This window comes from Onychomys torridus, chromosome 22, assembly GCF_903995425.1.
Source record: "Onychomys torridus chromosome 22, mOncTor1.1, whole genome shotgun sequence".
NCBI lineage: Eukaryota > Metazoa > Chordata > Mammalia > Rodentia > Cricetidae > Onychomys > Onychomys torridus.
The window spans coordinates 42,215,316-42,236,227 of NC_050464.1; the positions used below are offsets into that span (position 1 = coordinate 42,215,316).

At 45.4% G+C, this 20,912-nt stretch overlaps 1 protein-coding gene across 9 annotated transcripts in view; it reads left to right on the forward strand.

Annotated features, from left to right (window-relative positions):
* Ep400 (E1A binding protein p400) overlaps positions 1-20,912 on the forward strand; it is a 106,290-nt gene that overhangs the window by 79,863 nt on the left and 5,515 nt on the right. For all 9 annotated transcript variants that reach the window (XM_036172205.1, XM_036172200.1, XM_036172207.1 and 6 more), the window contains 18 exons: positions 536-647; positions 939-1,082; positions 4,195-4,353; positions 4,548-4,631; positions 5,345-5,479; positions 5,656-5,700; positions 5,787-5,940; positions 6,344-6,585; positions 6,750-6,923; positions 9,373-9,509; positions 9,634-9,690; positions 14,166-14,244; positions 14,356-14,622; positions 16,200-16,245; positions 16,325-16,434; positions 17,462-17,669; positions 17,784-17,995; positions 19,513-19,734. In XM_036172205.1, coding sequence (XP_036028098.1) covers positions 536-647; positions 939-1,082; positions 4,195-4,353; positions 4,548-4,631; positions 5,345-5,479; positions 5,656-5,700; positions 5,787-5,940; positions 6,344-6,585; positions 6,750-6,923; positions 9,373-9,509; positions 9,634-9,690; positions 14,166-14,244; positions 14,356-14,622; positions 16,200-16,245; positions 16,325-16,434; positions 17,462-17,669; positions 17,784-17,995; positions 19,513-19,734 — 2,587 coding nt within the window. The remainder of the gene's footprint in view (positions 1-535; positions 648-938; positions 1,083-4,194; positions 4,354-4,547; positions 4,632-5,344; positions 5,480-5,655; positions 5,701-5,786; positions 5,941-6,343; positions 6,586-6,749; positions 6,924-9,372; positions 9,510-9,633; positions 9,691-14,165; positions 14,245-14,355; positions 14,623-16,199; positions 16,246-16,324; positions 16,435-17,461; positions 17,670-17,783; positions 17,996-19,512; positions 19,735-20,912) is intronic.

Here is a 20,912-nt window from a genome sequence, read left to right on the forward strand (position 1 = left end):
AAAGTATATTTTAAAACAAAGCAGTGAACGTAGAAAATAAAAGACTGGATGATGGGGCCTGCTTGGGGCATTACCCTGAGATGGTGTCTATTCCATTGTCTGTTAAGTGGGGACAACACCCACAGCACTCCGTTGGCCTAGCAGCTTCCAGGAGACAGATGGAAACTGTTTATACTTAAGTGAGAATGGAACCTCTCTTAAAAGTCTCTTACTAGGCAAGTCAGAGAATAACTCTGCCTGTTGTGTCGTAAAGTGTCAAAGACACACAGTAGGGATGAGTCCAGGACTGAGTGAGATGTGCCTAGGTTGAATGTGGTAGGAGAAACATTGCAAGCAGAGGGATGCAACACAGACTCCAGAGCTCACTAGAGCTGAGATTGGAGAGAGGTTGACAGACGGTGGCTTAATAGATGTTGATGAGCATGTCTCTGGCTTCCATCTGAACACCTGTACCTGGTATTGGCATGAGTTTCTAGAGGACTTGACTATTGTTTCATCTGTATACATATACATTTCCCCCCTTCTCTTTTTGTAGGCTTGTCAGTGGCAATTCTATTGAAGAGAAATTGTTGAAAAATGGAACTAAAGATTTAATCCGAGAAGTAGCTGCTCAGGGAAATGACTACTCTATGGCATTCTTAACTCAGGTAGCTTTCACTTGTTAAGAACCCTCAGTGACTGGGCATGGTAGTGCAGGACTGTAGTTCAGTACTCAGGAGGCTGAAGCAGAAGGATGATACTTTAGAAGTCAGGCTGGCCCTGTCTCACCTCCCACCTTCACTTAGTGAGGAATGCCACAGTGAACAGAATCATCTTATTTTGATCTGAATTCACTAATGAGGGATGATTTGATGGTGGGTTTTTATGCTGCCCAAGGCTCAGGTCAGGTACAGGATTATGTCTGTTCCTGGAAATGATTGTGCTTATTGCTTGTTCAGCGAACTATCCAGGAGCTGTTTGAAGTTTACTCGCCCATGGATGATGCTGGCTTTCCTGTGAAAGCTGAAGAATTTGTGGTGCTTTCTCAGGAACCATCTGTCAGCGAAACCATTGCACCCAAGATTGCAAGACCTTTCATAGAGGTGAGGAGAAATATGGTCAACCTTAAGACTTGTTTGACAATGAATGATCTATTTGAGTCTTGACTATGAGTGCTTTCAAAGTATGGTTGTATGGTTTTGCTCACCTGGCTTATGAGTTCTCAGTCCTTAATCTTACTTGATTCTCCCCTCCCTTGATCCTGCAGCCTTCCTGCCTTCCTTCCTCTTCTGTCTCAACTATAAAGAAGTATCAAGGGAGTGGAGAAGATGCTGACCATTGTCTTCTTTCCATTACGACTTTCTGAGCCATATTTGATTTTAGTATTGAGTTGCCTTATTTCTTCCTCCCCTGACTCTGAGAACCACCAGTCCCATGTGGCCCTCAAGCACTAGAAATATTGCTCACCTGTGTTGAATGCACTGTCCCTGTAAAATACACTGCTGACTTTGAAGACTTAGATGAGGCCCTATAATGTCTTTCTTCAGCATTTCTCATGTTGATGCCTTTTTAGGATGTAATGTTTTGGATTCATATGCGAGATATAACTGTTTCAATGCAGGTCCTGTGCAGTGGTCATCTGTGTGGGAGCATAGCAGATACTTGACAAGGCTACCTACTTATATCCCCTCCTTCTGCTCCTGACTTGACCTAGACCCTCTTCACCCCAAGGCTAGGCCTTACTTGCCCCTTAATTGCTGAATACCTCTTCTCTACCACAGTCTCAAGTGAAGGGGAGGGGTTCCTTCCTCTCTAGACCCTGCTCTCCGTGCCCTCTTTGAGTGTTCTCCCCATGGAGGCCGCCACACCTCTCATTCTGCTGTTTGACTAGGGTGGTGATTACTGACTTGTTGATCACTTTTCTGCATTTCTTTCATGAATGGTGGTGTGTGGCAGTGCCCTGGTGTGCTGTTGGCCTGTGCTCCATGCTGTCATCACTTGTCTTTACCAGCAGTGGTGATAGCTAGCCTGCTGCTTTCTGATTCCCTCCAGAAGTGACTAATCTTATAGTACCTTCTTACATTTGCCTATCTTGAGCTGGATATGAATGGAATTCTGTGCTTTAGGTCTGCTCTTTCTTTCATGTGGCAGTAATGTATCTGTCTCCATTCTGGATAATGATGTTTATAAAGTCACCACATTGCTCATTGGACCTGTATATGGATGGCTGTTTTGAAGTGTGCTTTTGCAGTGTCTCATGTAAGCATGTACATGCATTCCTACTGAATGTAGGCCTTTGAAGTGGGGTCTCTGGCCAGCATATCCTGAATATATGACTAGTGGATAGAGCTAAATGGTATCCAAGTGTTGCAGCTGCTGTGCACCGCCCTGGGCCTTAGCTGCCTGGGCCTCAGCTGCCTGGCCTCGTGTGGTGGCTTTATTTCACATCTTGTTGTTGAGTAGTGAATCTGAACACCTTTTTCATTGCCTAGTCAAGTTTTTTGGATTTTGGAGTTGGGTGGGTGTGTGTGTGTGTGTGTGTGTGTGTGTGTTTTATTTTGTGATTGTGTGTGTGCACGACTGTGTGTGCATGTGAGTGTGAGTGACTACAGAGACCAGAAAAAGGAATCAGTTCTCTTGGAACTGGAGTTAAAGGCTGTTGTGAACCACCCAGTCTAGGCACTGGGAACTGGACTCAGGTCCTCTGAAAGAGCAGCAAGTGCTCTTTCATTATTGAACCATCTCTTCAGCCCAGTATTTTCTAACATTGATGGTGTGGGGGTGTGTGGTGGGGTGGGGTGTGGTATGGTATGGTGTGGTGGGGTGGGGTGGGGTGGGGTGTGGTGTGTAGGTAGGTCAGAGAACAGCTTGCAAGCATCAGTTCCCTCCTTCCACCGTGTGGCTTCCAGGGCTTGAACTCAATCTTGGCAGCACAGACCTTTGCCTGCTGAGCTGTCTTAGTGTCTTTTCCGTGATGAAGGTTGTTTTGTTTCCTCCTTTCTCTTCTTCCTACTGTCATTCTGGGTACTGTATGTCTGATGGACTCAGGGCACCCATACCATTGTTCTTTATCTGTTATCCTCATCAGGGCTTTCTGTATCCAGCTTTAAAGATTCTCCAGGTCACCATGGTGCCCTCCTTTATTGTCCTCTGGAAATGATTTTTGTGGTGTTGTGTAGTATGGTCATCTTCTAAACTGCAGGTTTTGCCAGAGACTCTGAAAAGTGGTTGCATGATTTGTGTGGTGTTTTTTTGTTTTTGTTTTTGTTTTTTTAATAATAGCTATGTGGTCTCACATGTGAGCACCTCTTTTTATATCCCCAGCCATGATCAGATGTGTGCTCCTGGGTGCTTAGGAGGTGAACAGTGGCAGCTTTTTTTGTTTGTTTCTGTTTTTTGAGACAGAACTTCTCTGTGTTGCCCTGGCTGTCCTGGAACTTATTATGTAGACCAGGCTGGCCTTGAACTCAGAGACCTGCCTGCCTCTGCCTCCTGTATCAGTGTCAGCTTTTTTTTTTTTTTTTTAAAGATTTATTTATTTACTGTGTATACAGCATGTATGACTATAGGCCAGAAGAGGGCACCAGATCCCATTACAGATGGTTGTGAGCCACCATGTGGGTGCTGGGAATTGAACTCGGGACCTCTGGAAGAGCAGTCAGTGCTCTTAACCTCTGAGCCATCTCTCCAGCCCCAGTGTCAGCTTTTTAATGAACGTGCTTCATAGTCTAATAAAGTGAGCTGTCCTGTGTGTTCTGGGCACCGCTGTCTGCTACAGTTTTCTGTGGACTTGCTTTTTTGTGTGTTTGGACTGTGAACAGGTCTGTTCTGTTCTCCCTGTGTCAGCAGCTGTGGTTAGTACCATACATTCACGTGAGATAGAACCACAGGGCCCTTCCCATTCTCAGAGTCTGTAATTTTTGGTGGCTTCATTTTCCCCTGTTTCTTTTGGCATGTTACCATCTGTAACCCATGTCAGTGTTTTGTTCTTCCATGGAGCTTTCCTGTCTAGCTTGGTAGTAGTTTTAGAAATTTTAGATCCATCCATATTTCTCATCCCTGGAATGCCTGTCATCCAGCATGTATACGAGAATCTTAAAAGAAGGGAAGTACTTCTAGAGGCTTGCTGCTGCTTGCAGTACTGGTGTCTACTTTAACATTACAAACTCCTTCATTTGCCAAGTCCACCATCAAGTCTCAGTGCATACTTCCTAGGCCCTCAAGAGCATTGAGTATCTGGAGGAAGATGCCCAGAGGTCCACGGAGGAAGCTGTGCCTGGACCCAGTACTGTAGTTGTGTCTTCAGACTCTGACAGCTCTAGATATGATGAGGAGCCATCGCAGCTGGAGGAGCTGGCTGACTTTATGGAACAGGTTTGGGGATTTTTTTTTTTTCTTTAAAGCTAAGAATTTTAGCATTTGAACCCTTTTGTAAAATGTTTTGTTTTCTTTGATTAAGAACAGTTACTTTTTAAATTAAATGTTCGTGAGAGGATTTTATGAGGAATTTTATTAATCTTTATTAAGTTGCTACTAACCCAGTTCAAAAAAATGTATTTTTGAAATAGCTTACACCAATTGAAAAATATGCACTGAATTACTTGGAATTGTTCCATACGACCATTGAACAAGAAAAAGAGAGAAGCAGTGAGGTAAGAGAATCAAATTTTGGTCGTTTAACATACTAAAAGTAAAAATTTTCGGGGTTGGGGATTTAGCTCAGTGGTAGAATGTTTTGCCTAGCAAGTGCAAGGCCCTGGGTTTGATCCTCAGCTCCTAGGTTTAAAAAACAAACAAACAAACAAAAAAAAAAAACAAAACTTTTTTTGTCTGGCATTGGTGGTGCACACCTTCAATCCCAGTACTCAGGAGGCAGAGGCAGGCAGATCTCTGTGAGTTCAAGGCCAGCCTGGTCTACAGATCGAGATCCAGGACAGGCACCAAAACTACACAGAGACCCTGTCTCCCCCTCCCCCCCCCAAAAAAAAGTAAAAATTTTCAGTGCTGAATTTGATTTGAGGTGACTATGATGTCACTCCATGAAGTTAAAGGGACAGAGCCAAATTCTGGTGGTGAAGGCCTTACTGAGACAGATCTTGCAAGCCCTGTGCAGGCATCTGGATTGCTTGCTTTTCACCTTGATGTCATTGTACTTGTTTTGAAGAAGCTTGGGGTTGATAGTGGGTTCCATGTTGAGGGGCAGAGCCTGTGCAGCAGTAAGAACTGAGACACCCCTCAGTTGGGGAGATAGGGCTCTACCATCTGTGTGCCCTGTGGCTGGGGGAGTTAGCCTCTAGGAAGGGATCAGAAGTACCCTCCTGCTCTGATCTTGAAGGTTTCTCTCCCCCATGCTTTCTCCCAGCAGGATTTGGTGATGGCATCAGTGAGGGACTGGGAATCCCAAAATGCTAGGGCCCTACAGGAAAGGGAGGCCCAGCTGCAGCTTGAGCAGGAGGAGGCAGAGCTTCTCACCTACACGCGGGAGGACGCTTACAGCATGGTAAACTAGCACCCGCTCTTGGCCTCACCTGACTGCTCTTCTGACACTTTGAGGTCTTCACTGCTAACCACAGTTTTAAATCCAGTCATGCTTGAATACTGATGAAAGTATGTGATTGTGGCATGTAGCATGAAGTAAAACCTTTGTTGTATTTTAAAATTGTTTGTGTTCCGTAGGAGTATGTCTATGAAGGTGCTGATGGACAGACAGAAGTTATGCCGGTACGTGACCCCTCTCCCTGAATGCCTGAGCAAAGGCCACCCTTCACATGGCTTGGCAGCTTATGGAACCTGCTTTCTCTATGCAGCTCTGGACACCACCCACTCCTCCTCAGGATGACAATGACATCTACATTGACTCGGTTATGTGTCTCATGTATGAGACCACACCCATCCCAGAAGCTAAACTGCCTCCTGTTTATGTGAGGAAGGAGCGCAAGCGACACAAAACAGACCCCTCAGGTGTGTGCCCCTCTGCTGAGTAAGAGGAGGGATCCACCCATTGCCTCTTATTCCATGTTCCTGGGTCCTTCTTTGTCAGGGCAGGAGCCTTAATAGTGACAGTTGTTAGTACTAGAAAAGCACTAGGAGGCTGGGGGCCATGGCATCCATCTGTAGTCGCAGCCCTGGGATGCTGAGGCAGAAGGATCACAAGAGTTCATGGCCAGCCTGTGCTAAATATAAATAAGGAGACTGTTTTGAAACCCCAGAACAGACAAATGGTCAACTCAAGAAAGTGGCTTTACTTTTAGCAGTTGTTTCCATAGCCCCTCGGTCTGCATGCCTTGTGTGTCATCTTTCCTTGTTCTCACCCCACTGGTGAGGGGATCTCTATCCTGTATTGCTGAACTCTGCCCCTATTCAGCTGCAGGCAGGAAGAAGAAGCAGCGGCATGGTGAGGCCGTTGTCCCACCACGATCCTTGTTTGACCGGGCAGCACCCGGCATGTTGAAAATCCGTCGTGAAGGCAAGGAGCAGAAGAAGAACCTGCTGCTGAAGCAGCAGACACCCTTCGCCAAGCCTCTGCCTACCTATGTCAAGTCCTCCGGGGAACCTGCCCAGGACAGTCCCGACTGGCTCATTGGCGAGGACTGGGCCCTGCTGCAGGTGAATGGCTGTGTGTTGTCTTTGGGTTGGGCATTCCCATGGTTTGTTTTCTCCCCAACATTGGTGATTCACAGTGCTTTGTGGTGTGTGTTTGGCACATAGAAAGACTGCACCAATGCATTTGAAGTGTGTTGACCTATGTGTTCTGAAACCTTGTCCTCCAGGCTGTAAAGCAGTTACTTGAGCTGCCCTTGAACCTCACGATTGTGTCACCTGCCCACACTCCTAACTGGGACCTTGTCAGTGATGTTGTCAACTCCTGCAGCCGAATCTACCGGTCTTCCAAGCAGTGCCGGAATCGTTATGAGAACGTCATCATTCCCAGAGAGGAGGGGAAGGTGAGCTTTTTAACCCCTTGGTCTCCCTGGGAAGAATTGGCCTCTTCAGTGGCCAGGTCTTGCTGTATATTGCTGGGCAGTGCAGCTGTCCCTGTAGACTGTGGTGAAGTCAGCCTTCTTGATCAGGGAGGCCTACGTCTACACAGTACCTGGCACGAGCAATGGACGTTGGTGGAGAGTCAGTCATCTTGCCCTTGATCATGGTTGATGTTAGCATATGAACCAGGTGCCAGCCTCTGCTGTGGCTGCAGCGTGGAAAACTGGACCATTCAGGTTTCGGATGAGTAAGGGGAGAACTCTTCTTTGACTTGTCCCCATCTCACTTAAAGAAAAGTCGGCTGCTTTCAAGCACAGTCAGTGGTTGGACAAGCAGCCTCTGTTTCTGGGTTAACTTTGAGCACTGAAAGTATTTATGGTGTGGCCAGACCATTCTGTCTATCACTTAAGAAGCCAGCTATGGTTTGCATCTTGGACCAAAATGAGTCGGTGCTGCTGCTCAGGGTCATGCAGGCCTCTACTTGGCTTTTCCCTACCTGCTCTCTGTTTCCATTTCTCCATTTGGCTTTCTTTACACAGCTCCCTGGGTTCTTTTGTTTGTTTGCTTTTTTTTTGTTTTTTTGTCACTTAACAGTTTTTCTGCACTGTGTCCACAGGCCATGTCACACCAACATTTACAAATGTTCAGCCCTGATACCAAGGCAGATGTGCAGAGAACACTGCCTTTCTGATCACATCAGTATGTCCATTAGCATAGGGGCAAAGACAGGCATCTAGTCCTGATTTTGGTACAGTTTGTGAAAATGACCTTGGTGTTAAGAGCCACATGTGCCCTCAGGATGAGGTTGCCACACTCACCTCACTTCCGTGACCACTCTGAACCATCTCTTGTCATTTCTAAAACACTCGTCTCAGAACAAAGCATTTGTTTGCTTTTTTTTTTTTTTTTTAATAAAAAAGCAAGCCTTCCTCATGATACCATTCTGTGGTACCTCCACCATAAAACTTCCTGAAATCTCACATTCACTCTTTCATGTTCTGGAAGCATTTATAATTATAGCACCCATTATCTTAATATTGAAAAAAAAATAAAGCTAAAATATTTTCTTCTTTTATAGCTGATTTGTGAAGCTAATCCAAAGAAAAAGGCACAAAATATTTATAAGGTACGAGGAGGTGTTCTGAATGAGATGGAAAGCTTTCTGTAAGTGCCTGTGAAAAGGATCACAATGAGACTCAGACCGAGCCCGGACTCTAGTAGCAGAAATACAGCACTTAGGGTTTTCTCAAGTGCCTTTTATTTCTATGCATAGAGGCTTTGCTTCTTCATCTGAAGGACCGCACAGTGACTCACTGAACCCCTCAGGGGCATCCAGAGCCTCCCTGTTGTCCACCCTGTTGAGGTCTGTGACGTGGTGGCTAGATGCCAGTAAGCACAGCGTGCCTAGCCCCGGAGCTGTCATTCCTAGCTAGACCCAACCAGGGCTTCGTTGCTGAACACACGTCCTTGCTGCCTTTGACCTTGTCTTGCCTTCACTCTGGTGGTGGGTGTGATGCACTGGCCTTACTCTCCCTTCTCCCTGCTTCCCTTTGTTTAGTTTTGTTGTTGTTGTTGTTATTGTTGTTGTTTTTAAATAGGAGACTGCTTATGGGGGCAGTGTTCAAGAAGCAGATCCATGTAACCGTGTACATTCGTTTTTTTTTTAGTTCTGACTTTCCTTGGCATTCTGTCTGAACTTAAGGCATTCCTCCAGCAACAGATGTGTACATGTATATCACAACTGCTGGGTATACATCACTGACTGCAGTAATGGGGTTGGTCAGGGTTTAGAGATACTATTGAGGGGCAGAGAGAGAGAGAGTCCTGGGCAAGATGGGGTTGTGGGCTCTTGTCCCTGACCTCTGACCTTGCACAGACTATCTCTGGACTTCATATATATGAGGTGGGAGTGTTTAGATGTCTTGGTAGCAAGTAGACAACTGTTGAATTTTGTTTGCCTGTGGCATTTATAAGCAGGAAGGATCACTAGATACAAGTGATGTCACAGCCCCCAAGGAATACAGTTTTAGACATCCCTGTTACCCTCCATGAGTATTAGACTCAGCAGTTGAAGACTTGCAGCCAGCCCCACCATGTCACCTGCCGACTGTTAACTCCAGAGTGTGACCCTAAATATTTTGTGCGACCTTTCTCTCCTCAGTGAAGGGGAGGCTCAACTAAGTGAAGTTCCTAAGGATTGGGGAGTATTGCCAGCTGCCAGCAAATGATGGCCACTCAGTGTTGCAACTGTTGTGTTACTGTGTTATCCAGAAAGAAAGGAAGGGAATGGGACTTGGGTGCAGCTGTTGGAGCTTAGCTACAGGCTTCTGATTCAGAAAGTGTTGTTTCCTGAGTAGTTGTGTGTCAGGCTGATGGTCTAAACTTGATGAGTTCCTATCAATTTTGTTTCAGAGTAAGAACAACCGTCCACTCCGCACAAGCCAGATTTATGCCCAGGATGAGAATGCCACTCACACCCAGCTGTACACAAGCCACTTTGACCTGATGAAAATGACAGCTGGCAAGAGAAGCCCCCCAATCAAGCCTCTGTATGTTCCCTGGGCTCTCATCCCATTACTGTGATTGAATCAGCTGAGAGACTAGTGACTGAGACTCGCTCTTGATTATGTGTTCCTCTTGTTTAGTAACCATTCTCTTGTGTCTGTGTTGCAGGCTTGGCATGAACCCCTTTCAGAAGAACCCCAAACATGCCTCTGTGCTGGCAGAAAGGTATTTCTATGGATCTGACACATTTTTCACCTTTGAAATGAGTTTGGGTAGTCACTTTTAAGTTCAGTAGAATGATGAACTATAGTATAAAACAGCATGATCTACGCTTTGGCCATGACAGTACAGGCCCTGAACTTAAGCAATCTTGAGGTCATTTGCCTTTGAGCAGAGTGTGTCTGGGGTAGCCCTGCCAGACAGACAGCACGTTGAGAGTCATGTCCTGCATTTGTAAGGAGCTGTCATCTCCTCTTGCTTTGTGGCAGCGGTATAGCAAATATGTTCCAAGGCTAAGAGAGGGATTGTAAAGAACTTTCTTCCTCAGGCTCTTCTGCTTTGCAGGCACAGCTTTGGTTAGTTGTACCATAGAAGCTTATTAAGTTGGGGGGGCGGGAGGAGGGAAGAGAGGGGAATCTGTGGTTGGTATGCAAAATGAATAGAAAATATCTTAAGAAAAAAAAAGCTTATTAAGTTTAGAGGTGAATGTACTTGGTTATTCAATAAAGGAAAAATAAATTAGTGAGTGGGTGGATTGTGAAATGGGAAGGTGGGAGATTGCAAGCATTCTCTTTGTAGCTGAGATCAGGGCTGGATGCTGGCAGTAGTTGTTTTGTTTTGTTTTTGTGTGTTCTCTGAGATGAACTGTTAGGGAGAAGATCTGCTTAGGTGAAACAGCTACCTCTTTGTTTTCGTCACTGCACATGTGCACACTGGTCGCTTCCTCTCCATCCTGTGCTTTCCTGTTGAATGCTGGGTGTCTCCTTGTCACATGGGATTGGTCCTTGCCAAATAGTCAACTCTTGACACATTTGCAGAGAGCCCAGTTAGCACTGCTGTGTGTCCTTTAGCAGTGCTCCGGGTGACATGCATGGGCTTTTCACCTCGTGGTGTCCCATCTCCTGGGGCTGGACCACCATGTGGAAACTTGAAGCCCAACCCTGCTTTGATTTTGTTTGTTTGGTAGTTTTGCCATAGGAATTACCTTTAGAGGTACCTTATATTACTCATTTGTTATCTGCAGCGGTGCTTATTGATTGGGTGGAATGATGAGCTAATCAAGCTAGTGTTAGTAGGTCAAAGGCTACTATGGCACACAGTGCTTGTGAAGGGTGCTGGCATGCCTTCCAGAGGTATATGTAGCATGAAAGGGAGGAGAGGTCTTCACTGTTGCTCGAATTGCTAAATGGTCTTAAAAAAAAACCCAGAACCAGATATTGGGGTAAATGCTGAAAGATCAGAGAGACAGAGGAACAAGCCACTGCCAAGTCCCACCTCGATGACAGCTCAGCCTGAAAAGGCTTCAGCTGAAAGGGACTTTGCTGAAAAGCCAGTCTCCTCACGAATATATACCTTTCTCCACCCAGCCATCACTTCCTGGGAGTAAAGGCATGTGATTCCCACTACTGGGATTAAAGGTGTGTGTGCTTCCCAGTACTGGGATTAAAGCTGTGTGCCACCACTGCCTGGCTCTGTTTTGTCTCCTAGACTGAGTCAATCTCAAATAGTCCAGGGTGGCTTTGAATTCAGAGATCCAGATGGATCTCTGCCTCCCAAACGCTAGGATTAAAAATGTGTGCCAGCACTGCCTGGCTTCTGTGTTTAATCTAGTGGCTTGTTCTGTTCTCTGATCTTCAGGCAGATTTTATTAGAGTACACAAGATATCACCACATTTCCCCTTTTTTGTCTAAAATAATAAAAGAAGATAATAACTAATAATAAAAACTATATACAATAAGTATATACTACACACACACACACACACACACACAGTCAAGAATTACATTAACAATGTCCAGTCCATAAACATTGGACAAATTCAGAGAAAATACTCCAGTATCTATCCTATTTTGGTGAGTCCAAAATGTTGTACCTAATTCATTTTCTGTCCTAACTTGTATTACCAACTGAATACTATCTTTTGTTGTCTTTCAAAATTACAGACTTTACACCTCTTTAGTGTGTTTCTTTTCTGAATTTGTTAACAAAGGAAACTGTAACGAGTCTTCCTCTCCCTCAGAGACTCAGGAGGAAGTAATATCACCTAAGTAAGCAGGAAGTGCAAGCAAGCGACTTCCAAAAAATGTGAGAAATGACAGAAACAGCTGGCTGCCTGCACACCCACCCAGAGTTCTCTGCAACATTGGGGCTTCCATCTTCAGCCTACAGACCTAGCATGTCTGACAGACTCATCTGTGAAGCAGGGTTTTCTGAAGGGCCTTCCTACTTTGTCTTGGCAAGGTTCAGCAGTCCTTTCTTTTGTGTCCTGCTTGTCCCAGCAGTCGAGGCAAGGGAACTTTCCTGCCCAGTGGCTAACTTGCCACAAAGAACGTAAACTCCATAAGAAGTGTCTTTGATGCTCATCTTCTCTGAAGTAGATTGGTGCTGCCAGGGAAGACATGTCTCACTGTCTTTTTTAAATAAAAAAAAAAAAAAAAAGAACCTACATTATTAAAACATCTTAAATGCCATATTCTGTAGATCTCTAAAGTGTCTGAAGATAACCTGTCTATCTAAAATATAACTGACCTTGAAAACACACCTAACCTGACAAGATCCATTGTAATAGGTGACTAACAACTAACCTGCATTTCTTTATATCCTAAATAGTTGGTAATAATAAATTTTAAGGACTAGAAATTTACATGACATTGTTAAGTGAGTTGTATAGGTGCAATACCTCGAACAAGATTAGAAGTGTATGTACAGTATGTTCTATCAAAATTAATCTCAAATTTGTATCAATATACAAAATTTGCATACAATATAAAAAAAATCCAATCCAATGAAAAATATTTAAAACCAGTAGTTGCTTTTTAAAAGTAGATTCAATAATCTAACTTTTTATCTTATCATATCTATATCTTTCCCTTTTCAGAGTAGATTCAATAATCTACCCCTTTATCCTATTACTTCCTATATCTTTTTTTTTCCAGATTCAATAATCTACCTCTTATCGATACCCTCTTTTCTCTCTCTCTTTCTTTTTTTTTTTTTTTTTCCAAACAAGAACCCTGAATCTAATTTCCATTGTGTAGCTTTTTTCCTGGCCATTACCAGTTAACAACTTGTAACCAACCATCCTAAACAATGACAATTATCCATAACCCATTATTACACACTTTACACTTCTTTGGTGAGTTTCTTTTCTGAATTTGTTAACAAGGAAAACTGTAACTATCTAGTAGTTGTAACCCAAAGACCAAAAGCTACCCACCCCACCTCTTAGGAATGTGGATGTCGTGTTCTTAAATTGCTTCCTGCTGTCTGGGGGCAAAGGCACCTTTAGGGATCCTGAAAAGACAAAGTTTGGGTTAATGGTCAGGTCCTGGGGAGGCGGCTGTGTCACTTGTTGTCCAGTCTCTGCACAATGGGGAGTGCAGGGCTTGTCTCAAGTCCTGGCTACAGGAGTCTGTGAGGCTGGGTCATCTCAGCTAGCCATCTTGATATTGTCCTGAGCAGTTTGTGGTCCAAAGCTGATCTGTGGGTGGTGCTTGTCGGCTTGGCGGTGTTTCCAGTTGTTGTGGGATTGCATCTTTTCTAAGGCTTCAAAGGTCTCTAGTAGGTGTGGCCATGGTTCACTGCAGAAAATCTCTTTGTTGGGACAAGTTATCTGGATGATTTGCCCTTTTTCTTCAGATGTCTCATTTGTCCAGTGTTCTGCAGATTCCTTAGCTGGATGACTTCATTTTCCTGAAAGACAAAAACAAAACCCTTCCCCAACCCTAACTTTGGGGAGTTCCCTTTTCTAATCTTTATCAATTTGGATTTATAATTTCTTCTTAAATTTTGTTTTATTTTCTAAAGCTGTTCTGTCATTCAGAGCAGTACGGTTTCTTTTTTTGTTTAGTTTTGTTTTGTTTTTCAAGACAAGGTTTCTCTGTGTAGCCCTAACTGTCGTGGAGCTCTCCCATTACATGTTGCTCCTTGGGCAGCTTGCGAGCACACCTTCTTCCTGTTTCTCCCTTTGAATTTCCTGCCTGCCTCTAAGCTGCCTTGCCATAGGCCAAACAGCTTTATTTATCAACCAATCAGAGAAACACATATTTGCAGCATTCAGAAAGATATTCCCCATCAGAGTGACTAATACATGAGTGGTGTATGGACACCCTGGACAAAAACACAGTTTATCTGGAATGAATGGGACAATGCATGTTTTCATCAAGTATTCAGGACAATGCGTAGTTTAAAACTAGTGAATTGTGGGGCTGGAGATAGGGCTCAGCAGTTAAGAGTTTGGTTTTTAGCACCCATGTCAGATGGTTCACAACCACCTATTTGTTACTGTAGCTCGAGGAATCTTCTGGCCTTCATAGACACCTGTATTCACGTGCATAAGCTCAAATACATACACATAGCTAAAAAATTAAATTGATTAAAAAAAATAATGAATTGTTTCTAGAATTTTCCAAGTAATTTTTTTGACCGTGGCTGATACATATAACTGAAGCTGTAGATAAAAGGGCTTTTTACCTTTCAGTGGAATCAACTATGACAAACCGCTGCCTCCCATTCAAGTTGCATCTCTCCGTGCAGAGCGAATTGCAAAAGAAAAAAAGGTATAGTGCCCTGGACCCTGGGTCCTCTCAGAAACACGCTGCTGTGAATGCTGTCGCCTTGGGCTGGGTCCAGCTCCTTTAGCAGCTTCTCTTCTCATCTGACCCTTCTAGGCTTTGGCTGATCAACAGAAGGCCCAGCAGCCACCTGTGACACAGCCGCCTGCTCAGCAGCAGCAGCAGCAACAACAGCAGCAGCCCCCACCACCTCCACAGCAGCCACCACCACCACTGCCTCAGCCACAGGCAACAGGCAGCCAGCCACCAGCAGGACAGCCTGCTGTCCAGCCCCAGCCCCAGGTCCAGGCCCAACCACAGCCGGTGCAGGCACAGTCAAAGGGGCAACCCACAATGACAACTGTGGGCAATGCTGCTGTGCTGGTGAGAGACTTTAAACCCACAGTGTATGGACCTCCCTCTGAAAACACAGGGTGATCCCAGGGTGTGCCATCCTCCAAGGCTCGTGAACTAGTCTTACTGGGTTGGGAAGGTGAAGCCACTCTTTGGTACAAGGATCAGGGCTAAGGAGAACTGGGTTCTAAAGTTGGGTATAGTTGCACATACTTTTAATCCAAGCTTGAGGGAGATTGAAACAGGAAGATCTTGAGTATGAGTCCAGCCTCAGCTGTAAAACAAGACTATGACTTAGAAAAAAACAAAACAAAAGGGTGGACAGATGACCTTGTTGCTTGTTCCTTTCACTCATTGCAGGGAGACAGAGCAGTACCTTCTGTGTCAGTGTACATACACAGCCACCACCTGAAGATGCTCCACTTGTACCCAATCGCTTTCTCAAGCCATAGTCATACAAATATCCAAAGGAAATTCAGAGTTATGGGCCTGAAGGACATAATTGTTGACATATGTACTTTAGTTCGTTTTCTGTGATGTTTGTCACACAGGCAGAGTCACACTTAAAGAGAACGGGCTCTGGGCTTAAATGGATGACACTTCAGGCCATCAGCCAGGCGGGAAAGTGTTTGTGTGGTGCATTCCACATGAGTGCCGGTTTGGGTGGTTTTCTCAGGAGCCATTTTGTTTTTTGAGATGATCCTTTATCCTTTACCTGGGGCTTGCAGATAAGACGAAGTAGGCTGGCCAGTGGACCCCAGGGGTCCTTGTCTGTACTTCACCAGTACAAGGATTACAAGCACACACCACTACTTCCGGGTTCTACACGGGTGCTAGGAGTCCAACTTTTATCTTCATACTGGCAAAGCAAGCACTTTACCACCTGAGATGTCTTCCCGGACCCTGAATCATTGCGTTGAGCTGTAGTGGGCTTTTGGTTTGTTTGTTTTTTGTTGTTTTGTTGTATGTTTGTTTTTTTTTTTTTTTCCGAGACAGGGTTTCTCTATAGCTTTGGAGCCTGTCCTGGATCTAGCTCTGTAGACCAGGCTGGCCTCGAACTCACAGAGATCCGCCTGCCTCTGCCTCTGCCTCCCGAATGTTGTAGGTTTTGTATATTGTTGGGTAACATTCTTTCCTCACGGAGATGGCACATGTACTAACATTGCACGGTGTGGGAACTTCCACAGGAAGGTTGGTGGGTGGGACCTCCTGACCACTGAAGTTTTCCTTCCTATGTGACTAGAGTGGTGGCCACAGGAAGATTCTTCCTGAAGAGGTGGCATTTGAAAGTTGAGGCCTGAATGACAAGAAGGATGGAAGCAGCTGGCACAGAGGCTTGCATATGGCGTGTGTGTGTGTGTGTGTGTGTGTGTGTGTGTGTGTGTTTTTAGGGGCGCTCAGTCCGTAGGTAATGCATGTGGTGAGGGGCAGCATGGGAAGGAAGGGAAAGCCAACCTGGAAACAGCCCAGGTGCTGAGGCACAGAGTGGAGTCTAAAGGCAGCCTACAGAAATATGCTTGGGAATTTGCATTGGCTGATAATTGCTTTTGCAGTTTGTGCAGCAGAAGGCCTGACCTGAAGTTAACCTGAATTTCTGTTTTCAATAGGCAGGAACCATTAAGACATCAGTCACTGGAACAAGCATCCCAACAGGTGAGGAGGGTACAGAGGGCTTGGAAATGGAGCTCAGTCTTTCTTCTCTGGCCTCACCCACATCCTCCTCTTTCTTTAGGCACTGTGAGTGGAAATGTGATTGTGAACACAATAGCGGGTGTCCCTGCTGCTACCTTCCAGTCCATTAACAAGCGTTTGGCCTCACCTGTGGCTCCTGGAGCTTTGACTGTGAGTTGTTCCATGCTCAGAGAGCTCACCATGGCTTGTATTTGGGGAAGTTTATTTGCTTTTTGAATGTTTCACAAATGAGAAAAGTAACTGGTCTAGTTTGAATTTCATAAAATAAGTAACTGATCAATTTGGGAATCCTCGGGTGTTAGGAAACGGTCCTCAGCTTTAATAAGGAAAGGTGAATTTCCCCATAGTACAAGTTTTCAGAAAGGAGAGAGCTAGTAGATGAAGAAACAGCAGCTAGTCCCCTTGACCCAGGTGCCCCTTAGCTGTGCCTTACTTGTACCAGTGGGAAGCAGAGGTGAGGTGGCTGCCTTGGTAGAGTGCTGTGCTGGCGTGTGGAGCACAATGCCATAGGAAGGGAGCAAGCAACCTGACTTCCTGGGGTAAAGGCATCTGGGCAGGAGAGAGAGCCACCACAAGCATGAAGGTAGAGGTCGACTGGGGGAAGATGGTCCCCTAGGAGGGAAAGAAATGCCCTCTGTGACATAACACAGAACATGTTGTGTGGTCAGAAGGTTTTCCTAGAGTCAGCCACCTGCTTTCCTTTCATAGTTCACAGTCAGAATAAAACACATTACGTTAGAATTCATATTCTGATACCCAAAGGCAGCTTATCTCCTGTATAAGAAATGACACTTCAAAGCTCTAATGCTGAGGTTTAGAGAATATCTCTGCTAAGATGTGGTTTCTCTGATAACCTATAGAGGTAGACACACAAATGGATGGAGTTGAACATGCCAAGGGAAGATAAGAGTGAATGGACTGGCCTCACCAGATGGTGCTACAACAGTTTAGGAGCCATACACTAAGCAGTTAAACTTGTCACTCAATTCATACTTTCCTTCTTTATTTTTCTTCTTCTTTCTTTCTTTTCTTTTTCTTTTTCTTTTTTTTTTTTGATGCCAGCCTCCCAAGTGCCAGGATTAAAGGCATGCACTACCGTGCCCAACTGAATTCACACTGCCTTGGTTTAGGCAGCTGTGCCAAGTGCTGTGATAACATTCTTATGTTAACTTTCTAGACATCCGGAGGTTCTGCTCCTGCTCAGGTGGTCCACACCCAGCAACGAGCAGTTGGTTCCCCAGCCACAGCCACCACTGACCTGGTGTCCATGACAACAACTCAGGGTGTTCGAGCAGTTACTTCCGTGACAGCCTCAGCTGTGGTCACTACCAACCTGACTCCAGTGCAGACCCCAACCCGATCCTTAGTGACCCAGGTGTCCCAAGGTGAGAGGCTTGGTATTTCCCTGAGCCAGTATCTGCTATTAGAGATTCTAGCTTCCAGGTATTGTCCAGGAGAGCTGAAGATGCCATGGTCTAAAAAGCCAACCTCTTTTACAGCCACTGGAGTTCAACTACCTGGAAAAACCATCACTCCTGCTGCCCACTTCCAGCTTCTTAGGCAGCAGCAGCAGCAGCAGCAGCAGCAGCAGCAACAGCAACAGCAGCAGCAGCAGCAACAACAGCAGCAGACCTCCCAGGTGCAAGTTCCACAGCTCCAGGGCCAGGCCCAGTCCCCTGCACAGATCAAAGCTGTGGGCAAGCTGGCACCGGTGAGCATATCCTTCACCATAATATCACAGGCATACCTGGCCTGTCTGCAGTTCAGAACCTACTTTACAAAAATCTATTGTAGTCTTTAGGTAGAGAGCCTGCTTTCTTGTATTTAACACAACTTTCCATCCAGTGTGAATCTCGCTTCTAAGAATATGAAGCATTAGGAAACCTTAGCTTCCTGCCAGCAGGTGCATCTCCAAGATTGACTCCTGTGCATTGTATTGCCACAGCTCGTTTTCCAGATGACTGAAATGCCTGAGTGCACCATTCTTGGAGGATAGTGTGAAGACACTCCTCAGTGCTCCTCTTTAGGAGCAGCTAGGTCAAAGGATGCTTCTCTTGGTTGCTTATTTGAAAATTGATGTTCCTAGTTTTGCCAGTCTGCCATCTGGCTGTATTTTGTGCTATTGTGTTTACTTTAGAAGGAAATGTTATGTCCTTGCAACAAATGCAGAATCACAGGTATGCAGCATCAAAAGGAACCAGAGAAACAGATCCAGTGTGGACAGATCGACTGCTTGGGTCTGACCTTGTGAGCTGCTGCTGATCAGAGGCTTGACTCACTAGAGATGAGATGAGCTAAGGCCACCTCTGTGATGCTTGGGAAGAACAGTATCTGGCAGTATTCTTTTGGGATCTCCTGAGTGTGTTTTGGCCACCTTAACCTTTTGAGAAGTGGTAGTGAGGTACCTCAGATGAAAACTACCCAGCTGTGTGTGCAGCTACTACACACGTCTTCAGTCATTTGAAATGCCACAACTTAGGACATTCAGCTCCTCATTCAGGGCTCCAAAGCCCCCCAAAGCTGTGGCTGCTCAATTAGATAGCCCCTTTTCTTCCAGTAAACCAGGGTAATTGTTCTCACTACTCAAAGACCGTCAGGGGAAAATGCCTGATCGCTCTGACTCGAGCATTGAGACTGCTCCAGCCAGCATTTCTCACCCGTCTCACCCCAAAAGGAGTCCTGAGCACCCTCTTGTCCCTTTCTTTTTCACCACAGTCTCCTAACTCACTTTCAAAGCCTTTGCTGTTTCTGATAGTCACAGAGACCTAATAGTTATGAACAACTCATACACTTGTGAGAATGGGATGCCCCACCCCTTTTTAAAAAATAGTTTTTGAGCTAGTGTCTTGATAATCTGTTTTCCTCTTTTCCTCCGTTGTGCTAGAATTGCAAACTTGAGCCGCCTTGCCCAGCTCATTACCTGTTATCTTCATAGGGTTTATTGCCAAGTTATTACTATTGATGGAACTTAGTTAGTTACGAAGTCATTAATCTATTTAAACTGACTTGTGAGAGATGAGAATCTGGAAAGCTTGCTGTGAACTTAGTGACCTGTCAGAGTTTCTGCCCTCCATTTCCTTGGTGAAGTGCTCATTTTCATTCAGTGCCCACTTGGTTGTGGGGATGGTTTATATTCTATATATCAGCTAATGTACATGAATTCTTAGTAGAGATGGAGAGGAGCTTATGGTTAGTTCACATGGAGAACATACCTTATTTGGGTTTCAGGAACATATCATCAAGATGCAGAAACAGAAGATGCAGCTGCCACCTCAGCCCCCACCACCACAGGCCCAGCAAGGTCCCCCACAGCAACCAGCACAAGTGCAAGTGCAGCCCCCACAGCCCCCACAGCAGCAACAGAGTCCTCAGCTCGCCACAGTCACAGCTCCACGGCCGGGGGCCTTACTCACAGGCACCACTGTGGCCAACCTCCAAGTGGCTCGGCTTGTAAGTAAAGTACCATCTTTGCATTTACCGCAGTGGTTTTGTTTTGAAATAGCCCCGGGTGGGTTGCCGCTTTGTAGAATTGGTTTTCCTCTTCCATTCTAACAGGGGTTACAGAGTCAACTCGGGTGGCTAGGCTTGCACAACAAGCACCCACCTGCTGTGCCTCCTCAGCAGACACCATCACTGCATTTCAGTCAGGCTTCTGTTGCTTGCTCAGGACTTAGATGTGAAGCAGAAGATTGGGGCCTTACAGAGGGTGAAATATTAGACTTCTAGCAAGTTGTGCTAACACTACTTACAGAACCATCGACGTGTCACTAGGCCTGTTAGGGACAAAATGATTGGGGATAGCACAAGGGGAATACACACTGGCTGTCCTGTTCTTTGCAGTGGAAGGGCTGGGGCAGTGCCAGTATGGCTAGAGCACAGAACACAGTGCAGTATGTTGTAGGCCCCCCAGGTACCATGGCCAGCTCACTAGTGACCACTTGGCAGCAGGGAGAGCCATTGAGGATTTGAAGGAAGGAACATAGCAAGGTAGTATGTCTGAGATGCACACACTGCAGTCAACATGCTGTGGATCTTCTGTGTCACAGCATCCAGTGATGGGTGTCCCTTGGAGGGCTTGCCCAACCAGTGCTGCCCTAGGAGCTCTGTACCAGTCTCCTGGTGTTTTGTATTATGAGCTACCTTTAACAAGTGAAGGAACTGTGGCACATGGGCTAATTAGGTCCTTTACTTGGCAGCTATAGCTTGAGCTAGGACTGGAGGATTTGGGCTCTGCTCTGTGTGAGGTCTCCGTGAGAGGCCCCTCCACCATAGAGGGAGCTAAGGATGACTTATTTAGAAAACAAGCCTGTTGTGCCTGTGTTTACAAAACTGAGTCAGGAGAGTGGTAACAGGTAGTCGTAGGTAGGAGGAGCTCAATGAGCAGTTGCAGAGTAGATTTTAGTATTTAGGCCACAACCTTACATGCTAGTTAATACAATAGTGCTCTTGTCTCCTACAGAAATAGTGGGGCAGTTACAAAGCTTTTGTCAGTGAGAACGAGATCAAATGACTAAATGTTCACTAAATGGACCTAAAAGGTGGGTTAGCAGCTGGATTATTTTGTTTATCATGGTGGGGAAGTTGTGGCAGTGTGCAAAAGGAGACAGGTAACGTTGCCTCTGCGCTCA